At 35.9% G+C, this 24,251-nt stretch overlaps 1 protein-coding gene across 15 annotated transcripts in view; it reads left to right on the top strand.

Annotated features, from left to right (window-relative positions):
• Window positions 1-24,251, top strand: part of HERC1 (HECT and RLD domain containing E3 ubiquitin protein ligase family member 1) — a 122,984-nt gene that overhangs the window by 34,472 nt on the left and 64,261 nt on the right. For all 15 annotated transcript variants that reach the window (XM_074599724.1, XM_074599735.1, XM_074599734.1 and 12 more), the window contains 18 exons: window positions 5,413-6,368; window positions 7,624-7,719; window positions 8,025-8,219; window positions 9,850-10,161; window positions 10,867-10,963; window positions 11,339-11,482; window positions 12,931-13,058; window positions 13,948-14,092; window positions 14,187-14,358; window positions 15,487-15,621; window positions 17,338-17,503; window positions 18,037-18,162; window positions 19,399-19,620; window positions 20,840-20,992; window positions 21,173-21,305; window positions 21,766-21,957; window positions 22,794-23,015; window positions 23,912-24,085. In XM_074599724.1, the coding sequence (XP_074455825.1) occupies window positions 5,439-6,368; window positions 7,624-7,719; window positions 8,025-8,219; window positions 9,850-10,161; window positions 10,867-10,963; window positions 11,339-11,482; window positions 12,931-13,058; window positions 13,948-14,092; window positions 14,187-14,358; window positions 15,487-15,621; window positions 17,338-17,503; window positions 18,037-18,162; window positions 19,399-19,620; window positions 20,840-20,992; window positions 21,173-21,305; window positions 21,766-21,957; window positions 22,794-23,015; window positions 23,912-24,085 (3,742 nt within the window). In that variant the 5' untranslated portion in view covers window positions 5,413-5,438. The remainder of the gene's footprint in view (window positions 1-5,412; window positions 6,369-7,623; window positions 7,720-8,024; window positions 8,220-9,849; window positions 10,162-10,866; window positions 10,964-11,338; window positions 11,483-12,930; window positions 13,059-13,947; window positions 14,093-14,186; window positions 14,359-15,486; window positions 15,622-17,337; window positions 17,504-18,036; window positions 18,163-19,398; window positions 19,621-20,839; window positions 20,993-21,172; window positions 21,306-21,765; window positions 21,958-22,793; window positions 23,016-23,911; window positions 24,086-24,251) is intronic.

The following is a 24,251-nucleotide window of genomic DNA, read 5'->3' as shown; positions in this document are numbered from 1 at the left end:
AGATGCAGCAAACACTGTCTAAACCAAAACCTCTTTAAAATCATCACGTAAGTAAATAGATGAACAGAAATATATGGAAAAAGGGGAAAATTGAATTTATTGTAAGCTTTCATTCTCTCTGAGTTCTTGGCCATGTGGAAATGTGTGCCAACCATTCAATTATTATAATTTCATAATGCTTAGAATTGCTTGCAAGTTGATTTATTTGAATTTGAAATGCAGCCTATTATCTTCTTTTTCTGCTTACTAATTATTGCAAGATGCGAAGACGTCATCCCAAGCTTTAGAATTTGAGTGATAATAGCATGAGGTAATTTGTATATTTGCTGTTAGTTTGTTTACATAATGGGGAAACCCATGAGCAGACCAGAAGAGGTAGCTGCTTTGGACTCTTGTGCTTGAAAACACAGAAGCTGAAATGTAAGGAGATGATCATTCATTATGCAGTGAGATGTAGCTTTGGAAGATGTAGGTTCCTCTTTGGGCACATTTTAAATGGTGGTCTGATAAAAGGAAAAAAGAACCTTTGTCTATGCAGCAGGTAAATTCCATGTTTCTTATAATTTTAGGAGAGAGCTCTCTCAAGCGTGTTTTCTTCCATTATTTAAATGTCCTACTCTCCTCTTAGCTCGGGAAAAAAAGCCCTTGGTTACGTTCCTCTTGTTTCCACAGGTTTCATTTTAAAGTTCTTTTCTTCTTATTCCCTTTCATATGATGTAAGAGAAAAACCAGCAGTTAGTGTCCCAATTGAAGTGAAGGGTAACTAACAGCTTGCTTTGTTCTGCAGCTTGCAAATATTCCAGTAGAATATTTGATGGATCTGAGCCTTTTCTTCAGTTCAGTTGTAAAGTCTGCAGCACTGTCTGTGACTCACAGAGCTATTAAGCGTTATTTTTCCCCCAGCCTTAACAGTAGTTTCTAAGAGGGTGGTGGACAAATGCCTTTTCCTTCATCTCCTGTTCGGCAGCAATTCTTTCTTTTTCAAACTGTCAGTAGTATCGGTAGGTTTCTGAATCTTCCTTCTAGCATTTGTTAATAAAAACTACGTTCTTGGCAGGCATTAAGTTGGATAAGAAATACCCAAAGTCTTTTATCCAGATAATGTTTGTAAGGAATGCAGTTGACCTTTGACCTTGCCTGGGTTTTGCTGAAGGTAGTATCATGCTTGTATCTTTGCTTTACTTTTTTCATGCTTCTTGTTTGCTCCTGGTGTAACTAAGTTTCATTGGCTACGCTTGATTAGTGTTTCCACTTACTTAAATGTGTTCCTGAAATTTATTTTTTTTTTTCCTCACAGAGTCAACTCTTAAGCGGAGATTTTCCAGATTGGTTTCTAACTTTATAACAAAGAACTTGGAATTCTGAGTTAGCAAAGAAACTCTGAAGGCAGTCTTAGTTAACTTCATGTTTATTCTACTGCAGCTCAAGTTGCTGACGCTTATTTTGAAAACAATTATAGATCTAGGATCCATAGAACTTGTTTTTTAGGGTTTGATACTTTTATTTTGTCCTAACTGTTCTTTAGAGTAAGTGTTTGAAATAGGTGTTAAATTTGGTAAGACTGTCTTGTAATCCTTGTTCAGCTAGGAGTTTTAAGTCCATTTTAGTTGACTTACTGATCAGCTACAGTAAAATATATGTGGGCGTTTACTGCCCCAAAATAGCTATTTGCCCACCAGGAACTGTGGTTCTGAAAGATATGACAAATGGGTTGTGTTGCAAATTCTCACTATTCACTTTTTTTTTTTCTGAGGAAGAAGAGAAAACAAGGCATAAGGGAAGGAGAGCTGGGCTTTTGTGGTTCGTGTTTTGTTAGTGTGAATAGATTTTTCTCCACCTGGTGCTGGACAGATACATTTTTATATAAAGTAAAATATCAAAACTTTCTCAATTCTAATTTTAAAAGTTTGTTACGTATCTGGAAATTATGCAATAGATAATATTCAAGGCATCATCTTGGCTAAATCCTAGCTTTTTTGAACCAGTGAGAGCTGTTCAGTTGGAAGATTTGGAGGTTTATTACACATAAAACGTTAGGTAGTGATTTGACAGTAGGAGAAGTTATTTTCAAATTGCTGAAAGGAATATTTTCTCTGACTGGAGTCCCAAAATATGAAAATATAAACACATAAAGATATGTGATAGGGTGGTTTTTAAGAAGGAGCAATTGTTGCCATTTCAAAGATTGTTTTTTTTTGTTACAGTAGAAATTGCAGAAAGTTTTGGGAACTTTGAAGTCAAAGTGTTTTAAGTGCTCCAGTCTTGAAATACTTTCATAAAGCTGTTGCTGTACATTTAGACCGTTTTAGGTTCGTGCTGTGCTGAAAGAAAAGTAATTCCTTTCTCCACTTTTTGTCATGTGTTTCTGCCCTCTCCCTTTGTGTTTGCTCTGGGGCTGGGCCACATGATCCGCCTGTTTGGAAGGCTGGTGGGGCTACAGCCTAGCCCACGCTGCAGAATTGGTACCTTCCACGTTCTAAGCTGACCTTGTAGGGTTTAGATGTAGTAAAACATCAGTGAGTGTATTGTGTAGTCTTTCCAAGTCAAATGTATTTTCTTTTTGCCTGCACTTAAAAAGAAATGAGACGTCCTTGCCCATGCTCCAAAGCAATTATAAAGCTTATATTTGTGGTCCTTGGGCAATGAGCTGGAGGAAATAAACCCTACCTATAAACTGTGCTAGCCATTGTTACCTAGTTTCCGGTTAACTACAGTGATACTCCACACAGAGACAGCGATAATTTACATTTGTATTCAGAGGGCGTTTCAGCTTGTTGCCATCAGTGTGCTGGTTAAAGACTGGTACCTGTCACATCAAACCGAGTGTTATTTTCAAGATGGACCAACATATCTCTTTTGTAAGTTGCAGTAGGAGAGTAGATCACTACTAAGAGCTCAGATTCAAGCTTCAGTCTCTATTTTTAGAGATGCATACAAGGAGAAGATAAAAAATCTGTCAGTTTTCAAGAAAAGGAGCAGTATTTGCATGTTTGATGTACATGAACAACTTTTGAAATTTCTTAATGAAGAATAGCTGGTGTAAGTACAACATAAAGCAAATGAATTGAGTCTGTATTCGGGGAACTTCTTAATGTAGTAATCTCCATGTATTGCCTCTTGAGGAGGTGTTACCTTTGTCACTGAAGACCAGAGTTTGGAAGTTTGCATTAATTGGCCTTACAGTTGCAATTCACATCAAACATTAGTTAGCAAATCCTTTCTTCCTGACAAATGAGAAAATGTTGCCTTTTCTTTGCGAACAAGGATGTAGTAATACCTATCTGGAGGCTGAGCTGCTGGTGTGTTGTGTAGTATGAGTAAACAGAAGGTGTGTCTTCTATGAATTACAAAGAATGCTCACTGCCTCGGAGTGGTACTTTGCAGTTGTGGCTCCAGTTTTTGTGTGATAGGCATGTGTAAGGATTTTGTTTGCCCTAATACAACTGAAGATACGTGGGCTGAGTTGTGAGCCTCACTGAGGCTTGATGAAGGTGCTAGTCTATTTTAGAGAAAATTTGACCGGAATAAAAGCAGGTGTTTAATAGCACACAATGTGCTTTTTTGGTGGGTATATTGGAAGAAGAGCTGTAGTGTAGTTCTGATTTTTTTATTTTTTTTTTCATTTTTTCTAAGGGTGAAAAGAGGACAAAGTTGCGTTATGTTACCTGTTGCACTACGAGCATTGGAGCTGCAATAAGCACATCCTCTCACTAGGTGGCAGAGAGATTCCCTCCACCCCCCAGAGATTTAGTTTTAAATCAGACCAAAGGGGGCTCAGACGACCAAAGAACTCAAACTATCTTTCAGAATATTGTATTACTTCTTAGTGAAATTGTTCTGAAAGAAGGACTACATAGAGAAAATAATCTGTTTTTCCAACACTATACTTTCCCTTCTGAAAGTGATCGAAGACAACTTGCTGCCAAGTTCAGTTTGAAAGTTGATGTATTCAGATTAAATTTCAAAAAGGTCTGATATTCTGTAATTTAAGCATAACTTTTCCATCTGTTGATTTATTTTAGGTTTTGAATTTTAAAATGGTGAACAAAATTGCAGTCCTGACTAATTAATTGTAAACCTTGAAACTACTTTTCACTTAAGCCAAGTTATAAGCGGTTTAATATCAAAGCTTTCAAGTTTCACGCATGGATTTTGTAACTGAGATTTTAGACTAGCTGTGTAGAACTTGGACCCTGCTGTGTCTCTCAAGGAAATAAAAACGGAAAAACAGATCTTTCTGCTCAGCTAAACAAGTTGACTTAAGTTCAGGCAATGCAAAAGTCAGGAGAGAGATGTATTCCAGGGGCTAGTGCTAGCCAAAAAAAGCTTTAAACATAGGATTCCCAGGAATTTTGTAGAAATGTTTCATTGCGTTTGAATCCATGTGAAGGTGTCATGGTTCCTAATGTGTTGGGGTTTTTTCCTTAAAATTATCAGCAAAAAACAATCTCTCAAACTAATTAATGTCTTTGATTTGAAAGAATGTTGTAAGCTGTCAAGTTGGTTTGGCAACCAATTCGAACTTTCCTGGTAATTATTAAATTTTCTCTTTACTTCCATATTGTTAGTGATCCTTCCTTAAAATTCTATCCTAAAAGCTTTGAGTGTTTTCAAGGTCATACATTATGCAATACATTAATATAATGTAATACATAATTTTTGATACTGTAAATTTACTTGGAATAGTTGTAAGGTGTATGTGGCTCTGAAGAGCCTATTCACCAAATGAATAGGAGCTACATAATGTGCCACTCTCGCAGTCAAGCCATCTGTCCTGGTTTCCAGTTAACATTCTGACATAGATCACAAGGAAATCTCTGGCTTACCTTAGAAAGGGGAAAGAGTGGCTTGTGACAGCAGGACTTAAAAATATGTTTGACAGGTTGAGCACTTAGTTATGGCCTGAAATTAGTAGTCTCGTTTATTGTAAAATGAAGGTTTACACTGGTTCTCCATTCACTTGTACACAGTAGTGTACGAGCTTGTGTATTTTTGAAGTCTTTGTCCTCAGTTTTGCGGTCTGTAAAGAGAATAATGTTTTTTCTAGAGAATATTAGAAGTGTGTTTTCATTTAAGCATAGCAGAATTAAATCTGCTTTGTGTGAATTTTTGTGCATTTGGGTTTAGAAAATGCACTTATACTAAAATCCTTACATCATGTTAAGGAAGTAGCACATACGCATGTACTTATTTATTTAAAATGAAGACAATGTCTTTTTTATACTCTGTTAGTATTTGGTCTGAATTCCAGATTGCAACACTTACATGTGTAAAATGGTGGAATTTGGTAATTCTTGGTGATTAATCTTTGCTACCTGCTTTCTTAAGGCGTTATTAGGGTTTGTCCTACTGTGAGTAATAAGTTCTGTAGATAATATTGCACACCTGTTTACAGGTTTTTTTCATCTTTAGGACTAATGGCAAAGGAGTAAACCAACATGGCAGCTATGGTCCCACCTGTGAAGCTGAAATGGCTTGAACATCTAAACAGCTCCTGGATCACAGAAGACAGTGAATCTATTGCAACAAGGGAGGGAGTTTCTATCTTGTACGCTAAGTTAGTCAGCAATAAAGAAGTAGTGCCATTGCCCCAGCAGGTTCTGTGCCTCAAAGGACCTCAGTTACCAGATTTTGAGCGTGAATCTCTGTCTAGTGATGAACAGGACCACTACTTGGATGCCCTTCTTAGCAGCCAGCTGGCACTGGCGAAGATGGTATGCTCAGACTCTCCATTTGCTGGAGCACTTCGAAAACGTCTCCTTGTGTTGCAGCGTGTCTTCTATGCACTTTCTAATAAATATCATGATAAGGGTAAGGTGAAACAACAGCAGCATTCACCAGAAAGCAGTTCTGGATCAACAGATGTGCATTCTGTCAGTGAACGTCCTAGGTCAAGTACAGATGCACTCATAGAAATGGGGGTTCGGACTGGGTTAAGCTTGTTATTTGCACTGCTAAGGCAAAGTTGGATGATGCCCGCGTCAGGACCTGGCCTTAGTCTTTGCAATGATGTTATCCATACTGCTATAGAAGTTGTGAGCTCTTTACCACCTTTATCTTTAGCAAATGAAAGCAAGATTCCACCAATGGGGTTGGACTGTTTATCACAAGTAACAACATTTCTTAAAGGAGTAACAATTCCAAACTCTGGGGCAGACACTTTAGGTCGTAGATTAGCTTCTGAATTGCTTCTTGGTTTGGCTGCCCAACGAGGTTCCTTGCGATATCTTCTTGAATGGATAGAAATGGCTTTAGGTGCTTCAGCTGTAGTAAACACCATGGAGAAAACCAAGTTGCTGCAAAGTCCAGAAGGGATGATCAGCTTTGATTGCTTTATGAGTATATTAACACAGATGCGACGATCATTGGTAGGTATACCAGCTTTGATTTTTCTGCATTGCAAATGTAGTTGCATTCTTAACTTTAAATAGTTTCTCAGCACCGAATGCCAGTTTGCTGAATAGTTTGCTTAATATGTTAAAAAGGGGATATTTTTGTGAAATATTTTTTTCAGTATTTCCTTTTTTACCCACCTTCAATTCCTTCCTGCCCACTGATTTCCTCATATGTAAAGGAGATGAAACAGCAAAGCAATCCCTGTATTAAAACTTTTGGTGTTATGCTCTATCTTCAGGAAGAGAATCAAGGATGCACTTTACATTTAAGTTCATAGCAAACAAGTTAGAAAGTATGGAACTGTTTTTTAGGCTTGCTTTGCTTTGCTGAATTTGCTTAGAATTCAGAGCTTTCTGTCTTGTGTCCTGTTCAAAGTTATTTTTATTGGACATTCTTGCTCTCCAATTAACCTGGACCTCTGCTTATACATCTTTGGAAAATCAGGAAGATCTGAGACGTTTAGCGTTTTTACTATTGCTCAGAAATTAATGCAATAAGAAAATGAGCTAAATTCTTTGGAAGTATGGCACACTGCTTTGTATATTGAGTGCTTACTTTTGGTCCTAGATGAATATTCTTTTTAAAGCTATGAAATCATTGTACAATATGCAATTGGAAGCTATGGCAAGCCTCTGCCTCATATGCCTAGACTGAAACAGGGAAGGACTTTTTCCCTGAAGTGGTAATTCTTTTCTCCCCTCTCAGGCTTGTAATGCTTACTAATAAACATAAATTTTAAAAACTTAAAAATTTAAAGAACGGGAACAGTGAGAAGAACAAGGCACTGGATTGAATGTCCTGATGGGCAACTTTATTTGTTGTTGGTTTTGGACTAGATATAAAATTAGAGACAAAAATGTGGAAGATAGTAAAGACAAAAAATAATCATGATTAGTCATTTTTAAATGAAATAATCATGACTTTAAACTAAACATAAGTGACATGCATTTCAGAACAAAACAGTATTAGCAGAAATTAACTCTAAACCTAGATATTTTCACAAAAATGAATAAATTTAAGAATGTTTAACTAGCACTCGTCACGTTTTTGTTGTCCTGAAGTGTATGCAGATATCAGCTCAGGGGAGAAAGGTAGTTTACTTATGCTTATACAAAGAGCTTTTAACTATACTTAACTATAAGAACAAATCCCTAATGTATTTTGTACAGGTGCACTGTTGCTGTATGGAAGTATTTTTCTCTTAATAACAACATTTAAAAATTGTAGGGATCATCTGCTGATCGAAGTCAATGGAGAGAGCCAACTAGAACGTCTGATGGCTTATGTTCTCTTTACGAGGCAGCTCTGTGTTTATTTGAAGAGGTATGTCTTGAAAGAAACCTTGACTTTAAGGTAATTGTAGTTTATTTCCCCCTCACACGTCTCATTGGTGTGTGGCTGTGGTCTAGTCTCTGCTGGACTCTGCTGGAGTAGAAGAGGAAGGCAAAAAGTGAAAAACTAAGATGTAGCGAAACAAAGTAATTTGGGCAAGCTAATGATATGGTGATAGATGATTTGTGTTTTAGGCAGAGAATTGTATTGAGGGGAAATTAAAGTTGCATTAAACGTTGTGACCATATGGAAATAAATGAAAATGCTGCTGTGTAATAAATCTCTCATTTTAATAGGTTTGTCGAATGGCATCAGACTATTCGAGGACATGTGCCAGCCCTGACAGCATTCAAACGGGTGATGCTCCCATTGTTTCTGAGACCTGTGAAGTGTATGTTTGGGGTAGCAACAGCAGTCATCAACTGGTAGAAGGAACACAGGAGAAAATACTTCAACCCAAGCTTGCTCCAAGTTTTTCTGATGCACAGACAGTGAGTGACATTTATAGTGGTACATTATGTAATATTTAACAGCTTGGTAGTTATAGAATGAAATTGGGAAATGGTACTTTATTTCTGAGTGTCAAGTTGTAATAAAGGTATGATGGTCAGAATTGATCATGCAAGTTATTTTACTGAAAGTATCTCACTACTTTTATTGATGCTTGGAAAAAACATTCTGGGTTGTTTTTTTTAATGACACGCAGATCAATATGCATGTAACAAGAATGATTGAATTATCTAATTTCCTATGAAGAGCATTTGCAGAGATGAATTTGCTGGCCTGTAGTTATTTTTTTTTTATTATTATTGTTTAAAAGGTATCTTAATTACTCAATCTTCTTTACATTGGCGGCTTTTACACCAAGGTTGTCTAGTTTAAAAGTCCAGACTGGACTAACTGCTGGCACAGCAACCTTAATTAGCTTTGTGAAAATCAATGTACTGTATGCTCTTTCTGCTCTCAGTCACAGATTCTGCAGTTGCAACTGAGCACTTCTATTGATGCGTGACACAGAAAAGAATAGTTTGCTTTTCTGTTACCATATTGGCTTTGCAGTGTTGACTTAAGTAAAAGCATTTTTTTTGTCACTAGACAATTTAAGTACATTTTCTGAACTTGTTTCTATTGACATCACTGATGTATTTCATATGTCAGTGGACTGCAGGAGCAGGCATCATAAAGCAAGTTTATGCATTCGAAACACTTTGTTTAAACAAAACACTAATACACAAGAGTGGAATGAGGGATCTGAATGAATGAGTTACTCTTTAAATAGTACTGTATACTCCCACACAACATATTTATGTGATTTCCCGCTGGGGTAAAGAACTTTTTCTTTAGCCTTTATTGACAATCTTTTTAGGATTTGTCTATATGAACAAGATAATTCACAGTAAATAGGGCTGTCACCGTGCAGTTACCACCTGCTTTGTGCTGTTTTATGATGTGGACACACAGTGCCTTTATGCTTCAGATTTGAACCTGCTTTGCACTTACAATGTGTTAAGATTTCTAGGAGATTATTACAGGATTAGTTGGTTGGCCATTAGGTCATTCTTCAGCTGTGTGCTGACTTTCTGATAGAGACAAGTTCTTACTTAAAAACTTTTGGTCTTATTTCTTTGGTGTTTATGTAATTAAAATGCATAGTGTCGAATGGTAGTGGATTTTTAGGATTTCACGTATTTCTGTAATGTCACCACTTGGTACTGATTAAAATTAAGTAAAACTTACATTGCTTTATCAAGCTGTTACTTTGTCTTTTTAATCTTAAGAAATTAAGATACCTTCAAAGACTGTCCATGTCCATCCATGAGTCTTGGAGATCTGAAGGCACCCTGACTTCTCTAGCCTGTAGAAGAGATGCAAATAAAGAAAAACGATTAATCACTATTTACATCCTTTACCTCAAGAAAATAGATTTACTCAAACTATTTTTCAAGAATTTGAATTTTACTGCTAGCTGAAGTCCAAATTCTCCTTAATTTTTACATTATGTTATATGAAAGGATTATGTAAAGAACAGAACATTCTGTTTAAAAATACAGACTTCTAGACCTATATGTGAGTTTTACATCTGTCTAATCTTTTTTATACTTTTAACCTTTTTGTTTACAGATTGAAGCTGGACAATATTGTACTTTTGTTATTTCTACGGATGGTTCTGTTAGAGCCTGTGGTAAAGGCAGCTATGGGAGACTAGGACTGGGTGACTCCAATAATCAGTCCACATTGAAAAAATTGACTTTTGAGCCTCATAGGTCTATTAAAAAAGTGTCATCTTCAAAAGGATCCGATGGTCACACTTTAGCATTTACAACAGAAGGGGAAGTCTTCAGCTGGGGTGACGGTGACTATGGAAAACTGGGACATGGAAATAGTTCAACTCAGAAATATCCCAAACTTATTCAGGGTCCTCTGCAAGGAAAGGTATGTTTTGTATAATAGAACAGCTATTTCTGTTCTGTTCAGTTGTGATGTTGCGTAAAACTTGAAATATATAAAATCTTAAGAAAAAGTTCTATGTTTTATCTAAGCTTTTCTTTTAAGCTGGGTCTGCTTTCAGCAAAGCGCTAAATCTTATGGTTGCCTTTAGGCGTGTGATTTAGACTGTCAGTATTGGATTGTCAGTAAACCTTCTCAAGTCTTGAGAATGAAACTTGCTCACGTGCTTTTGCTGAACTGCAGTGACATTCCAGGAGATGGTTGCTTTTGTTACCTGTTACATGAGCGCTTTTCATATACAACTTTTTAGTGGCTTCATTTGAAAAGTGGCTTTTATTGTCCTTCAACACCTTCTCTTCCCTATCTGTCTATGTTTTGGCCAGTGTTTTAAACATCCTCTAATGCTTTTTTTGTTTGCTGCTCTAGGACTAGGATATCATTATGTTAAATTTGGTTGATAAAGAAATCATGACCAATTTTATATATAAACTTGTGTCTTTGTGCACTGGTTTCCACTTATCAAATACTAAATAGAAATGATTGCAGAGATTAATTTATGTGTGTACTTGCCTCACACAAGTGAACAAGTCACTTCACATAGACTGCTTCTGAAACTTGACTTTCATAACCTTTCAAACCTCCTACTCAATTTGTGTAAAAACCTGATTTTTATTTTTGCATGTAATATAGGTTGTTGTATGTGTATCGGCTGGATACAGACATAGCGCTGCTGTTACAGAAGATGGAGAACTATATACGTGGGGAGAAGGAGACTTTGGAAGATTAGGTAATTTTAAAATTTCATTACATGCTTTTGGAAGAATTCCTGTGTCTGGTAATGATACTATACATCTATTTGCCTTGTTCTCTTATTGTCCTCTCTAAATACACATACACACACATGTGAAATAGTCCTATGATTTAGTGGCAGAAAGGTATGAACAAGTGTTCTGGAGTATGTCTTAAAAAAATTAAATTTTTGTTAACCTTACTACAGTTCTTTTCCAAACCTTACTGCAAATCTTTCACAAAAGTAGGCAGAAATTATAATTTATGGTAATTACAATGTATATGTGTTTTGCAAAATCGTAGTGAAATTACAAACCGTGAATAGAACTTCAGTCTTCACAAAAAGAAAATATTTTTTTTTTTTTTTCCTTAGGTCATGGTGACAGCAACAGCCGCAACATTCCAACTTTAGTAAAAGATATTAGCAATGTAGGAGAGGTTTCCTGTGGTAGTTCACACACAATAGCTCTGTCCAAAGATGGGAGAACTGTATGGTCATTTGGAGGAGGAGATAATGGTAGGTATAACTAACATTTTGGTAGTAATTTTCATTTTATTCCATCTACCTCATAGCCTCAGTATTCCTTGCAGTTTGGTTGTTTTTGGTTTTTTTTGTCATTTGGTAGCTGTTCAAGAAAATCTAAATACGTTATTTGAAGTTGAACTGCAAAATTGTAGATTTTTAAAACCGATTATCAGAAGGATGAGGGGTTTCACAGAGAAGAAAGCTCAATGAGTGCATAAGCAAATCTGGAAAAAATGCTTTTCTGATAACTTTCAAATAAACTCACTTGATATGGCAATAACTGTACTCATTGTAGAAACTTCCATTTAAACTGCCTCTTGAAGAAACATCTCCCATCTCGAAAATGAGGGGCTTCTAAGCTTCGTTGACAGTAGATGCTTCGTCAGATACAGAATCGTTCCTTTTCTACTATTACTGTTATTTAGCTAAATTTAGTTATGGTACTAGATAAAAATTAAAACTCAGATTAAAATTGCTGTATTATTGCTTCCTAGCAATAATACAAGCGTGAGAAGAGAGGAAAATGCAAACTACAGAAATCTCATAATCAAATTGGTGCTTTATAGAACTGGATAGGAATTTGAATGTCATCTGAATGCTAGCTCTGACGCGCATATAGAATTGTTCCCACTCCTCTGTCTCCCTCTTCCTGTAATTTCAATTGAAAAATTAGTTTGTAACAGGGCAGCTGTCTTAACCTTCACAAAGTATTGGCATCTGCTCTTCTGTTTCAGTAAATTATAAACAGTATGGCTTTTGGATATTAATAATGTGGTACTAAAATATTGCTGTAGGAAAGGTAAAACAACATGAATCAAAGCATAAGCTTTGTAGAAATTATCAATCTTTGTAATATATTTCACATTTGATTTTGTTTTTTCCTTCCTTTTGAGGAATGTTTTTCTGTCAAGACACTAACGTGGTCTAGTGATAGTCCTTGTTTTGAGGTCACTGATTGAAAATGGTGACAACGGAGACATGTAGCTGTTTTCAAGAGAAACATATACAAGGAACAAGGGAATAAATATACTAATGTTTACACAAATGCACACAGCTGTTAGGAAAAAAAATGTAGAAAAGGTTTTTTTTCAAGTCACTTTATGAAGTTGGAGAGAGAAATTTTTTAATTTTTTTTTGCCAAATATGAAAAGGTTTAGTGCTTTGAAGGCTTTAGTAATTAATCAGCAGGCAATGAATAGTGTAGATATATGGAATTAATATTACAATTTTTAAATATACTATAATAAATATGCATTTCTTGAAGTCTGTAATAACTGCAATTGAAAAAGACGAGGTTTCATAAAAATTGTAATATGTTTTAATTTTAAAAATACGCTCTGACATTTTTGGAAATCCAAAAAGAATACTTTTTGGGTATTTCTAATTGTTGTAGTTTATGTATTGAAAATGCCTTCTGCCTGTTTTTCCTCCTTTTGTAGGCAAACTTGGTCATGGTGATACAAATAGAGTATATAAACCTAAAGTTATAGAAGCCTTGCAAGGAATGTTTATTCGAAAAGTTTGTGCTGGGAGCCAGTCTTCGCTTGCCTTGACATCAACAGGGCAGGTAGGCAAAAACAAGTTTTCACTCAAATGATGAAAGTTGATGAAGATGGTGTGGATTCGTTATTTCAGCATTTAGTATTTTGACCGTTGAAAAATATTCAACTAGTACTTAAATATTAGTGAAGTTTTGATGAGAGATTGACTAAAGTACTGAGATCTTAACGCATTAGTGTAATTCAAAATGTGCTGAAGAGTCATGTAAAAGTACACTTTTTCTCAAGAGTCTTGCTTAGCTGCAGAAAATGAATTATTTTTAGGTTAATAAATGTAACTATGCAAAACCAAATTGGATTTGGGAAGCAAAGTGGGTTCTGGAAACAAAAAGCAGTGAAATGCTTGTAATTTTTAATGCATTAACGAACTCTGGTGGTGAAGTGATTTAGTGTTTTGTTTTTTTTAAATATGTATTTTAGAATATAGATGTTAACTGAAAGTTTTATTTCTAATCTGAAAAATTTTAGAGATTGGAGATAAACATTACAGATTGGAGATTAGAGAGTTTGGAGATAAACATCTAGATGGTAAATGGGGGCCCTTACCCGTATGATGCATATACGGGTAATATAATAAGCATTTCTACACGTGCAAGCAAACTGACCCCCACCGTCACCTCACTGTGACTCAAAGGCAGTGGGTATTTAAAGGATGGATTAGGAGTGCTGAAGTTTACTGTAGCAGTTTCTTTTCTTGCAGCAGCCTCCCCATTGGTGTGCTCTGTGCCAGTGAGCTGAGTGGTTGCGGGGAATGAAATGTACATTAGAGTCATGAAAGTATTGTGTGTGTTTTTGAAAGTGTGATTGCGATTAATGTGCAAGTGGTTATCTGGTATTTAGTTTGTTTGTGATCACCAATAATAAAAATTTGACACGCTGATATTTTATTTGCTCTAGGTTTATGCATGGGGCTGCGGTGCCTGCCTTGGCTGTGGCTCTTCAGAGGCAACTGCTCTCAGACCTAAGCTTATTGAAGAACTGGCTGCTACAAGAATAGTTGATATTTCAATTGGTGACAGTCACTGTTTGTCACTTTCTCATGGTAAAAAGAATAAGGTGTAAAAATACACAATCTTCCTCTTCATCAAAAGCAATTGTATCTCAGATTTTGTTTTCTACTTTATTTATGTTTATAGATAATGAAGTTTATGCTTGGGGTAACAATTCAATGGGACAGTGTGGTCAAGGGAACTCTACTGGTCCCATTACTAAACCGAAGAAAGTAAGTGGTTTAGATGGAGTGGCAATTCAACAGATTTCAGCAGGAACATCGCATAGCCTTGCCTGGACAGCTCTTCCAAGGGACAGGTAACAATGACGTTGGGGGACAAGTATAAATTTCTTTTTATACAAGTCCATGTTGGGATCCATGTAACTCTTCACTGAAGGTGTTAACCATGTCATGTGTTTCAAGTATTCTGCTTGTAATGTTTTGGAGAGTCTTTTCTTCTCTCTTCCCCTCTCTCCTTTGCTTTCTCTTCCTCTCTGTCCTCCTTTCTTCTTTTTAAACTGTTACAGATTACAAGTGAAAATATAACACCACCAAGGATTTGGATATTAGTTCTTTGTGTATGAGGATTTCTTACCTGCTGCTAGACAGAAATTGCCTCTGTTTACTAAAAATTGGCACGTTAGGCAGTGGGAGGAGAAACAACTCAGTATTTTGTGCTTCTGACGGATTTTTTTAATGTCTTAGGCAGTTTCCTTTAGTGTAACAAGGAGTAAACTAAGCACAAGACTTTGGGAAATGGGGAAGTTCATACAAATTACTGACGTGGATATAAACATCTTAAAAAATTTCTGCATGGTTACATGTTAACCTAACCTAAAAACAGATACCTAAATAGTTTGGTTATTAACATACAATAACTGAAATAATACTTCGTTACACCAAAGACTTAAGCAAGTGATTGAAGAGAACCGGTAAACCTCAGGTTTGTATACGGACTACCACAAAGGAATAGAAAAACTTAATATTTGGAAGCTAATTCAGTAATGCCCTGTTTTAAATGGAGCTATATTAGAAAAATCAATTAAGAAAATAGTGAGACTCAAAAAGTACTAAGTGGTACTACCCCTTTTGAATTCTTCCATTGTATCAAAGTCTCTTTATAATACGGCATTTGTACTAAAACCAGCTTTATGAGTACTGATCAAGTTTTGCATGAATCAGATTAAATACGTATGGCTTTATATTTATGGCATTGTAGGTGGTTTTGTTCATAAATGAAGAGTGTTTGATTTGTAAAGACCTTTACAGAAAAGAGAGCAGCAAATGCCTTCAGCGATCAGGGAGTTGATCTACCTCAGTCATATTAGTTTGTTCTAAGAGAAAAAAAATTGGTCTGGTCAAGAATCTACTGAACCTACTTAAACTGTTAATTTCTTAAAGCAGAATATTTTCAGTAGTTAACTTATTTTGTTGTTTGATTCCAGGCAAGTTGTGGCGTGGCACAGACCCTATTGTGTAGACCTTGAAGAAAGTACCTTTTCACATCTTCGTTCTTTTCTTGAGCACTACTGTGACAAAATTAACAGTGAAATTCCACCTCTTCCTTTTCCTTCATCAAGGTATATACAGCATATACATTTTATAGATTTTTAAAATTATTTTTCTTCAAAACAATGGTGTGTGACTTAATCCTGATTAGTCTTTTCTTTAACAAGTCTCGTTTATTTGCTTTTTCAGGTGCTGTTTGTTTGTTTGTATAACACAGAAGCTTTTCAGTGCCGCAAATGAAGCAGCATCTTTTGTCTGGAATTTATTTTAGTTGTGCACTGAATTGAGTATTTTCTTTCAGAGTTATCCCTTAAAACGCATTTTTCTATGTAGTTGAAATGCATTCACTATTCCTATACATTATTTCTGCTTTGGAAGTTCTTCCTCCCGTAACCAGTTTGGGTGGCTGCTTACTGACTCTAATCTACGGCTAAGCTTAGGCAAAAATGAATTCTTCAAGTGATAGTCCATCAACCCATACATTCAGTTATTGACTAACACATGTATAATGCTCAGACCAGCAGGTGTATATATGCTCTTGCATTTTGAGTTGGGATCAATGCTCTGATAAAACCCTGTTTTTCTCTAAGGAATTAGGATATTTTTCTACAAGCGTTTTTAGCTGGTGAGGGTGGGCTGTTTCCTTCTCACAGCTCAAGGTCTCTGATCACATCTGGAGAAATAGAAATCTCTCAGAATGCATGAAAGACTTTTTTAAAGGTCATGGATGGCTCTGTTGCTCCGGTTATGTCAAGTAGAGTAACCGTTTTCCACCTGAATGAACAAAATAGAGAAAGGCAGTTCCCAATTTTTTCAGGAACTGATTTGTCTATGAAACTTTGTAATGAGGTGTAGTATTAAATTTGCAGCAGTTTGCTTCTTAGTAATGGACAATTAAGGATATTTTGTATGTTTCATGATCAGTTCCGTGTGGGTTTTACTTTTTAAATTTTTTTTAAAAAATAAGATATGTCGTTAGATTTGAAAATGCAAGCTGGTTCTCACAAATGTGAGATTCCTAGATGTGAAATGTCACTTAGGTTTGAAATATTTATGTAAGCAGCATTTTCCCTGCTTTGAATTTGGGAAGCCTTTATGCATTTCCACAAATTTGTCTTTTCTGGAAGGTGCTCCAGAAAAAGAAACGCAACAAAACTAAACCTGTCTTGATAGTGCCATGTTGACTAAAACAGCTTCTTGACAAATTGTCAGTAATTGTTATTACAGCTTCCAGATTTTAATCTTTTCACTGAAGGCGACATTTTAAATGTTTTGCTATAAAATATGAAAGTGTGAACGTTTCCTCACTGACGCTTGAAAAAAACACTGTAAATATCAAAGATCTTAAGAATCTTTTGTCCTTGCTACAAAGTTTTTCAAAAGTTTTCTTTTTTAAGATGACTAGAAATTAATATCTTGGCTTTTAATTTTTAATTTGATTGTTGTACGGTTTATTGCTTACTTTATGTGATGAATATATTTGTCTGTTCGTGTATTTTGGGATGATTTTGCTTCCTAATTCATGGGACTACTTTGCTAAACTGAATGAATGCCTCTTGGAACCATTGTCCACAAAGATACTTTTCTCTATTCTGGCTTTGGTTTTTGTTCTTTTGAGCAGATTGACAAGAGGTTTTCAGAGGAGTTTCTTTAAAGTCCCAGTTGTAATTTACGTATCTTTCTGGTATGCAAAATCAAATGAGAGTTAAAAGCATAGTGCACAAATAAGTGAAAGGGAGTACGGCTAATAATTGGAGAGGTTAACGGGGATGTATTTCTTTTTACAGGGAACATCACAATTTTCTTAAATTGTGTTTGAAGCTGCTTTCTAATCATCTTGCACTTGCACTGGCTGGAGGTGTAGCTACAAGCATTCTTGGTCGACAAGCTGGTCCTCTTCGAAATTTGTTGTTTAGGCTGATGGACTCTTCTGTCCCTGATGAAATTCAGGAAGTAAGTAATGCTTTTTTGTTTCTATTTGAAAATTCTTTCTTTTCTTTCTTCCTTTGACTGTGTAATTAGAGATTTTTCTGACTTTCTGAACCTGGCACTGCAGAATATGATTCTGACTTACCAGTTTTATTCACTAAAGTTAAAAAATCAAATCAGCATCACTATTTTATGACCTGAAAGTAGATGAGAATGTTTGCGTGAGAATTTCAAAAAGCTGCTTTTATTTTGTAACATTTTAATTATTATTACTTGTAATAAAGAGACAAAAACGTTAACGTTGTGGACTGATTAACTAAGTTACTGTTTTGACAAGATGTTGGTCTTGTTTCACTCCTTCGGTGTACCATATATCTTTGCATTACAGAATAAAAGATTAATGTGCTATTGCGTGATGGAATTCTGGGGGTAAATAAAATTAAGTGGGTGTTCTGGACATATCCTGTGTGATGTACTGTATTTTTTTAAAGACACAGTTGAGTTGATGTTTCCCTCCCCACACCATTAAAAAATATTTTCTGCTACTCTAATTTTAGGTCGTAATTGAAACTCTGTCAGTAGGAGCAACTATGCTACTTCCTCCGTTGCGAGAGAGAATGGAATTGCTACATTCCCTTCTACCCCAAGGTCCTGATAGATGGGAAAGCTTATCAAAAGGACAGGTAAAGTCAAGTAAAAATATGCTGTGCTTTGAGAGCAGTTGTGTATTAATTATTTCTTTGCTAGAACATTTTGAAGAGTGAGGTGAGCCTTACTTGCAGAGTGCAGGCACATTATTGGTGAGATGCAGTGCAAAGCCCAGCTTAACAAAATCTGTAGCCTGCCTAAATCAAAATCTAGCGAGGTTAGGAGCAGTACATGTTCAAGTGAAGCCTGAATACAGAAAGGTTAGGAATTGCTGTGTTAGCGTATCTAGACAAGTTTAAAGGTTAGACATTTTTGAATACTAGCCTGATTTAACAAGTCTTCGTAACAGAAGATTAGCTATTTTCGGGGAACTATAATTGTATAATGCTTTTCATACATCGATTTCACCCTGCTTTGCAAAGATGACTGGAATGTTCCTTTTTTTCTTTTTCTTTCTTGGATGTAAAGAACAGGAGTTAATGCAGGATGGGAAACTTGCCCAGTATCCTGGAAAATTATACAAATAGAAAGAAAGAAATTCAAGGAACATCTGTTCCTGCCCTCGAGGGCAATAGGAACTGAAGCTTCAGCAGTAGCGTCAGGTTAAAAAATGAGAGAAACTGTTGTTCAGTTCTGTACAGATGGAATCGTGGTCAAATCTTTTATTTTATAAACTGTGGAATAGACTGGTTTACACTGATACTGAAACTATGAAGAAGAATCTTCTGATTCTAATCTTCTGAAGGTTTCTGAAGATTAGTACCTGTACAAACTAAAACCCCTGACAATTAGTAGGGTAGAGTAAGTTTAGGTTTTTCAGGAATCATTACCAGCAACACTGGAGAATAGTGCTGAAATTGAAGATCATTACCCTGCGTCTGCCACCTCCCTTGGTCTAATGTATGCTTGCCCTGCTTTTTATCCTTTTCCTTTTTCCTATGCACAGATTAGATTTATTCTCTCCCCCAGCAAATAATCAGTTAAGTAGAACAAACTGGAGAAAGCATTTGATCCAATGTCTAATCTCTCTGTCTTAATCTCAGATTTTTACTAGCTATGGTCATATAATTTGGTATATTTATCTGTTCTCTAGTACTACAAATCTGCAGAAAAAACTGTTTGGATTTTTTTGGTAAAGTCCTCCAGCTTATTTTCACGTCTCATTAGAATATTTTTATTGCGTAACTATGACTGACGCTTTTTTCTTCCTAGCTCATTATTTTACCTTCATTAACAAAGAGTGTTTCTCGTGTCTAAACATTTTCCTTTAGAGAATGCAATTGGATATTATTCTGACAAGCTTACAGGATCACACCCATGTAGCTTCCCTGCTTGGGTATAGCTCACCATCTGATGCCACAGAAACTTCCGCATTATGTATCAGCTACGGAAATCTCTCTGATCAAACGTATGCTGTCCAGAGCAGTCATCCTGATACTCATCTAGCTGAAATCTTAATGAAGACTCTTCTAAGAAATTTGGGATTTTATACAGTATGTATAGGCCATATATTTATTTACTAAATGGTAATGAATTTTGAATACTTAGAAGGGTTGAAAGTTTTTCCTTACTTTCAGAAAATGGTGCTCTTTTTGTGTATCTAAAGTAGCATTGCCATATGTGTTTGTCCTGAAGCGGACTAAAATCAGTTAAATAATCTCTAACATTATGGTTCTAATGTTATTGTTTAACTTGGCTTATGTAAATTTAGATGGTTTCCTATCAGGCTGAAGTATTTTATTGCTTTTACTTTGGCTTCAAAATTTTTTGGAAGATAGAATGCAACACATCAAGTAAGTAGACTGTATGGAATCCTTTTTTGTCAGTATCATCTCAGCCACCAGGGAAAGATAGGCGGGCACCAGGAACATCAGTCTCTTTAATTAACTTCACTAGGGTACCTATCTTACAACAGTTCAGAAGGACAGGTCAGCCATCTTATTATACCTAGTGTGTCAAACAGATTGTTGTTCCTAGCTGTATAATGGTAGGGGCTGATGAAAAGTTTAGGGAAGCTTAAAATCAAGTAACTGACTTTTTCACCTTCTTATTTAACTAGCCAGTTAAAAACAAAAGCAAGAAAAAAAAATGAGCAGTTTCAAATTCTGTGGTATAGTATCCCTGTCTCCTGAGGATGAGGGTTGGTAGGTTTTTGTTCTTTTCTCTAAACCTCCACTAGCCATCTAGATTGAGCTATCCGCTTTGAATTTTCTACTTGAAACTAACTCAGTTTTTTGAGTAGAATTCACAAAGAAGTCAAGCAGCCATCTACCTTCTGCTTTTCTTAGTGCTAGCCCAGATAACGCAAGGAAGGATTCTAATCTGAAACATTTTATATATCAGCCCACACCTAATAACCTAAATGGTTATTACTTGTTTTAACATATTGTGATGTGGGGGTGAGGGTGGGAAGTGATTTCTTTCATCCAGTTGTCCTTGGCGAGTTGAATGAAAATATTTCCACATCTGAAAATACCCTCTTTAGACTAGAAATGTTCACTTGACAGTTATCACCGTCACTACTGTGGCATTCTAAACGATTGTAGTTTCAAGTTTGGTTATCCCGTGATCCACTGGACATTTCCCGATTTCTTTGATAATCACAGGTGCACATGGTAAAGGTAAAAATGCTTCTTTTTAAGGTGATAGTAAAGTATTATAGCATTTGAAGACAGAGTTAATTGCTCTTCCCCCCGCTTTTTGTCTTAATAGGACCAAGCCTTTGGAGAACTGGAAAAAAATAGTGATAAATTTTTACTGGGTACATCATCATCAGAAAACAGCCAACCTGCTCATCTTCATGAGCTTTTATGTTCCCTACAGAAACAGTTGCTGGCTTATTGCCACATCAACAGTGTTAGTGAGGTGTGTGTTCTTATTTTTATAATTTGGTGGGGGGCATGGGGGGATAAATTCAATACGCATGAGCACCAGAATGTAAGATTCCTGTTTCTGAGTATGTGAAAGCTAAACTGATTTAAATAATGAACCCCTTAAATACATTTTTAGAATTATTCTTATATTTGGTTGTTTCTTTCCTTCTAGAATTCTAGCAGTGTGGCGCTGCTTCACAAACACCTTCAGCTTTTATTGCCTCATGCTACAGATATCTATTCCCGTTCTGCAACGCTGCTTAAGGAAAGCTCTTGGAATGGTAGTGTTGGGGAAAAACTGAGAGGTAAATGTTCATGGAAAAATCAGTAATGGTGGCTCTGTAAGCTTAGGGCAGTTCTCGTTTGTTTAGATTTGAATAACAAAATACTTTATTTTCCCTATGTCTGCATAAAGTAGACATCCCAAGCCTCCCCCAAAGGAGGAGAAGTGTCCACCCAAGGATAGCATCTGGTTCATGTTTTTGATTTAACTTGTTGCATACAGGAAAAATATAGAATAGAGAGGATATCGTTTCAGTTTTGTTCTAGATTTCTCTTTTTAAAAGTGCATAAAATGTACTTTGAGATTACTTGATGTATTTGAGATTACTGAAAAGCTCAGAAGTAAAATGTAGAGTGGATTAATAATTATTAAACAAATCCCCAATTCAACATGTTCAGTTGAGACATGTTGAGACAGCTGATATATTTTTATGCGATTCTTTCTGACTTATTAAATTGTGCTTTTTTTTTTCCTCTCTGTAGATGTAATTTATGTATCGGCTGCTGGTAGTATGCTCTCTCAGATTGTCAACTCGTTATTGTTACTGCCAGTATCAGTAGCTCGACCTTTGTTGAGTTACCTGCTAGATCTCTTGCCACCTTTAGATCGTCTTAATAGGCTGTTACCTGCTGCAGCCCTTTTAGAAGATCAAGAATTACAGTGGCCACTTCATGGTAAGCGTAATAACTAACACAGATTTAATCTGAAAAATGAAGAATGACGTTACCTCTTTATAATGGAAGTTTAACCTTCTGTTTAAAGATGGTGCTTTTTTTTAAGCAAAGTGTCTTGTTACATCTCCTTTCCAAATTCTTAAATGTATTAACATCCCTTGATGTAAAATATTTTGAGCTGCAGGCAAACTTCTTTATTCTGTCAAACCAGAATGTATATTGACTTGAGTGGGAATCCAAGAGCAATATGGCAACTATATAACTGAAAATACGAAGTCTGTAATACATGAAAATACCATTCTTTACTTGCAAAAGAAACACTGCTTTTAGAATCGTAGAATATCTCAAGTTGGAAGGAACCCATAAGGATGATTGATTCCAGCTCCCTGCCTTCTCACAGGACTGCCTGAAACTAAACTATATGACTTATTTGCCATTCATTGAATTTTTTATTAATGTTTTTGGCAAAGTTTTCTGCTTTTATTAAGTGCTGTTTCCAGTTGTATCATTTATCTATGCATGTTTATCAGAACACAAAGGAATATGTATTGGACCTATTTTGGTGCTTGGGCAGAGTTTGAAAGAGCCTTTACTGGTTTCTGAACAGTTGTACCATGAATGGTGATGGCCTCTGCTGCCACTGAAGGTATAATGTTAACTTATTTGTTTGTCCTAACTGCTGTTTCTTCAGTTTACAGGTTGTTGGCTGAGGGGTAAATCTGCTATTAACTGGGAAATACTAACAAGATCTGTCATTAATTTTACTAATTTTGGAATTGTTTTTAACATCTGGGCAGCAGTGACTAATTTGACAATTCATTGCTAATACTTGTTAGGTGGACCTGAATTAATTGATCCTGCTGGAGTGCCCTTACCACAGCCTGCTCAGTCTTGGGTATGGCTTGTTGATCTGGAGAGAACTGTAGCTTTGCTCATTGGGCGCTGTCTTGGTGGCATGCTTCAAGGACCTCCAGTGTCCCCTGAGGAACAAGATACAGCCTATTGGTTGAAAACTCCACTTTTCAGTGATGGAGTGGAAATGGATATTCCTCATTTAGGTAAGCTGTTAAATGCAAGTGTCTAATTGTCATTATAAATATTTGTGTTCAGTTTGGAAATTTCTGCTGATGTTTGAATAAATCTGTGTGCTTAGGGTTTGTCTTTCAGCATTCTTGTCTATTTATGTAGTAATACAAAAAGTTGGAAAAAGGATATTTAAGTATTTGCTGTAGTTTACAAAGGGTCTTGGAAATGCATGTGGAAGGAAAAAAATCTGCAATTTCTCAGTGAAAGAAGTAACACAGACTTTCCTGAGTTAATTTTACATATTTTACTCTTAGATGCTCGGCATTTAACAGACACGCCAGGGGTTCCATTGTTCATATTTATTATTGAAAAAGATTATCTTAAGTTGTATTCTACTTAAAAAGTGGAATTTTTGTTAATTAGAAATAATACTATTAACAAATTTAAATCCTTCTTATCTACCGGAAGTGTTAACAGGACTCAGCATTAGTATTTTCTAGTCATCCCTTCCTATCTGAATAATGCACTTACACTTCTCTGTGGCCTGTTCACATCTCCTTCTCATTCTGAGTAGACTACTTCAAGACTTAATTTACTAGACATGGTATTTTGAAATGGGTCCATGTCTGAAGATACAATAATTGCAAGCGTATGGCTATATAGTTCAGGTAGAATTAATGATACAGATTTATGCTATTGAAACAGAGTTGGATAATGCTTCTAAATCTTCCTATGTTTTAGGTAAATTCTAACTCTAAGTCACTTTATTCCTTATTTAACATGGGTTTGTAGTTGAGCAATTGGATGTCTTGATTTTTTTTTTTTAAACAAAGTGGATAGTGAAAGCTGTGTTATACACTTTTAGATAGATGAATGTAATCCTCCAAATCTGCAGAGTTTAACTTCGTAAGTATTTCCCTTCTGTTAGACAAATGCATGAGCTCCTTATTAGAAGTGGCCCTATCTGGAAATGAGGAACAGAAACCATTTGATTATAAGCTGAGACCTGAGATTTCTGTCTATGTTGATTTGGCCTTGGGTTGTACAAAAGAGCCAGCGAGAAGCCTCTGGATGAGTATGCAAGACTATGCTGTTAGTAAAGGTAAGATGCTAAAAATATATGCGTGTGCTAAAAGCATATTGCATGCTTCAGTTACATGCCTAGCAGAATCCTATATTTTCTTTGGCAAGGATTTTAATTCTGTGACATGATAAACTTAATTTATTTTCATGTCCCCCTTCTTTTGCTTTTTCTGTTACTTATTTTA

Source organism: Larus michahellis, chromosome 9 (genome assembly GCF_964199755.1).
Source record: "Larus michahellis chromosome 9, bLarMic1.1, whole genome shotgun sequence".
Classification (NCBI taxonomy): Eukaryota; Metazoa; Chordata; class Aves; order Charadriiformes; family Laridae; genus Larus; species Larus michahellis.
The sequence above is the reverse complement of the archived record's forward strand: the minus strand, read 5'-3'. Positions and strand labels throughout refer to the sequence as shown.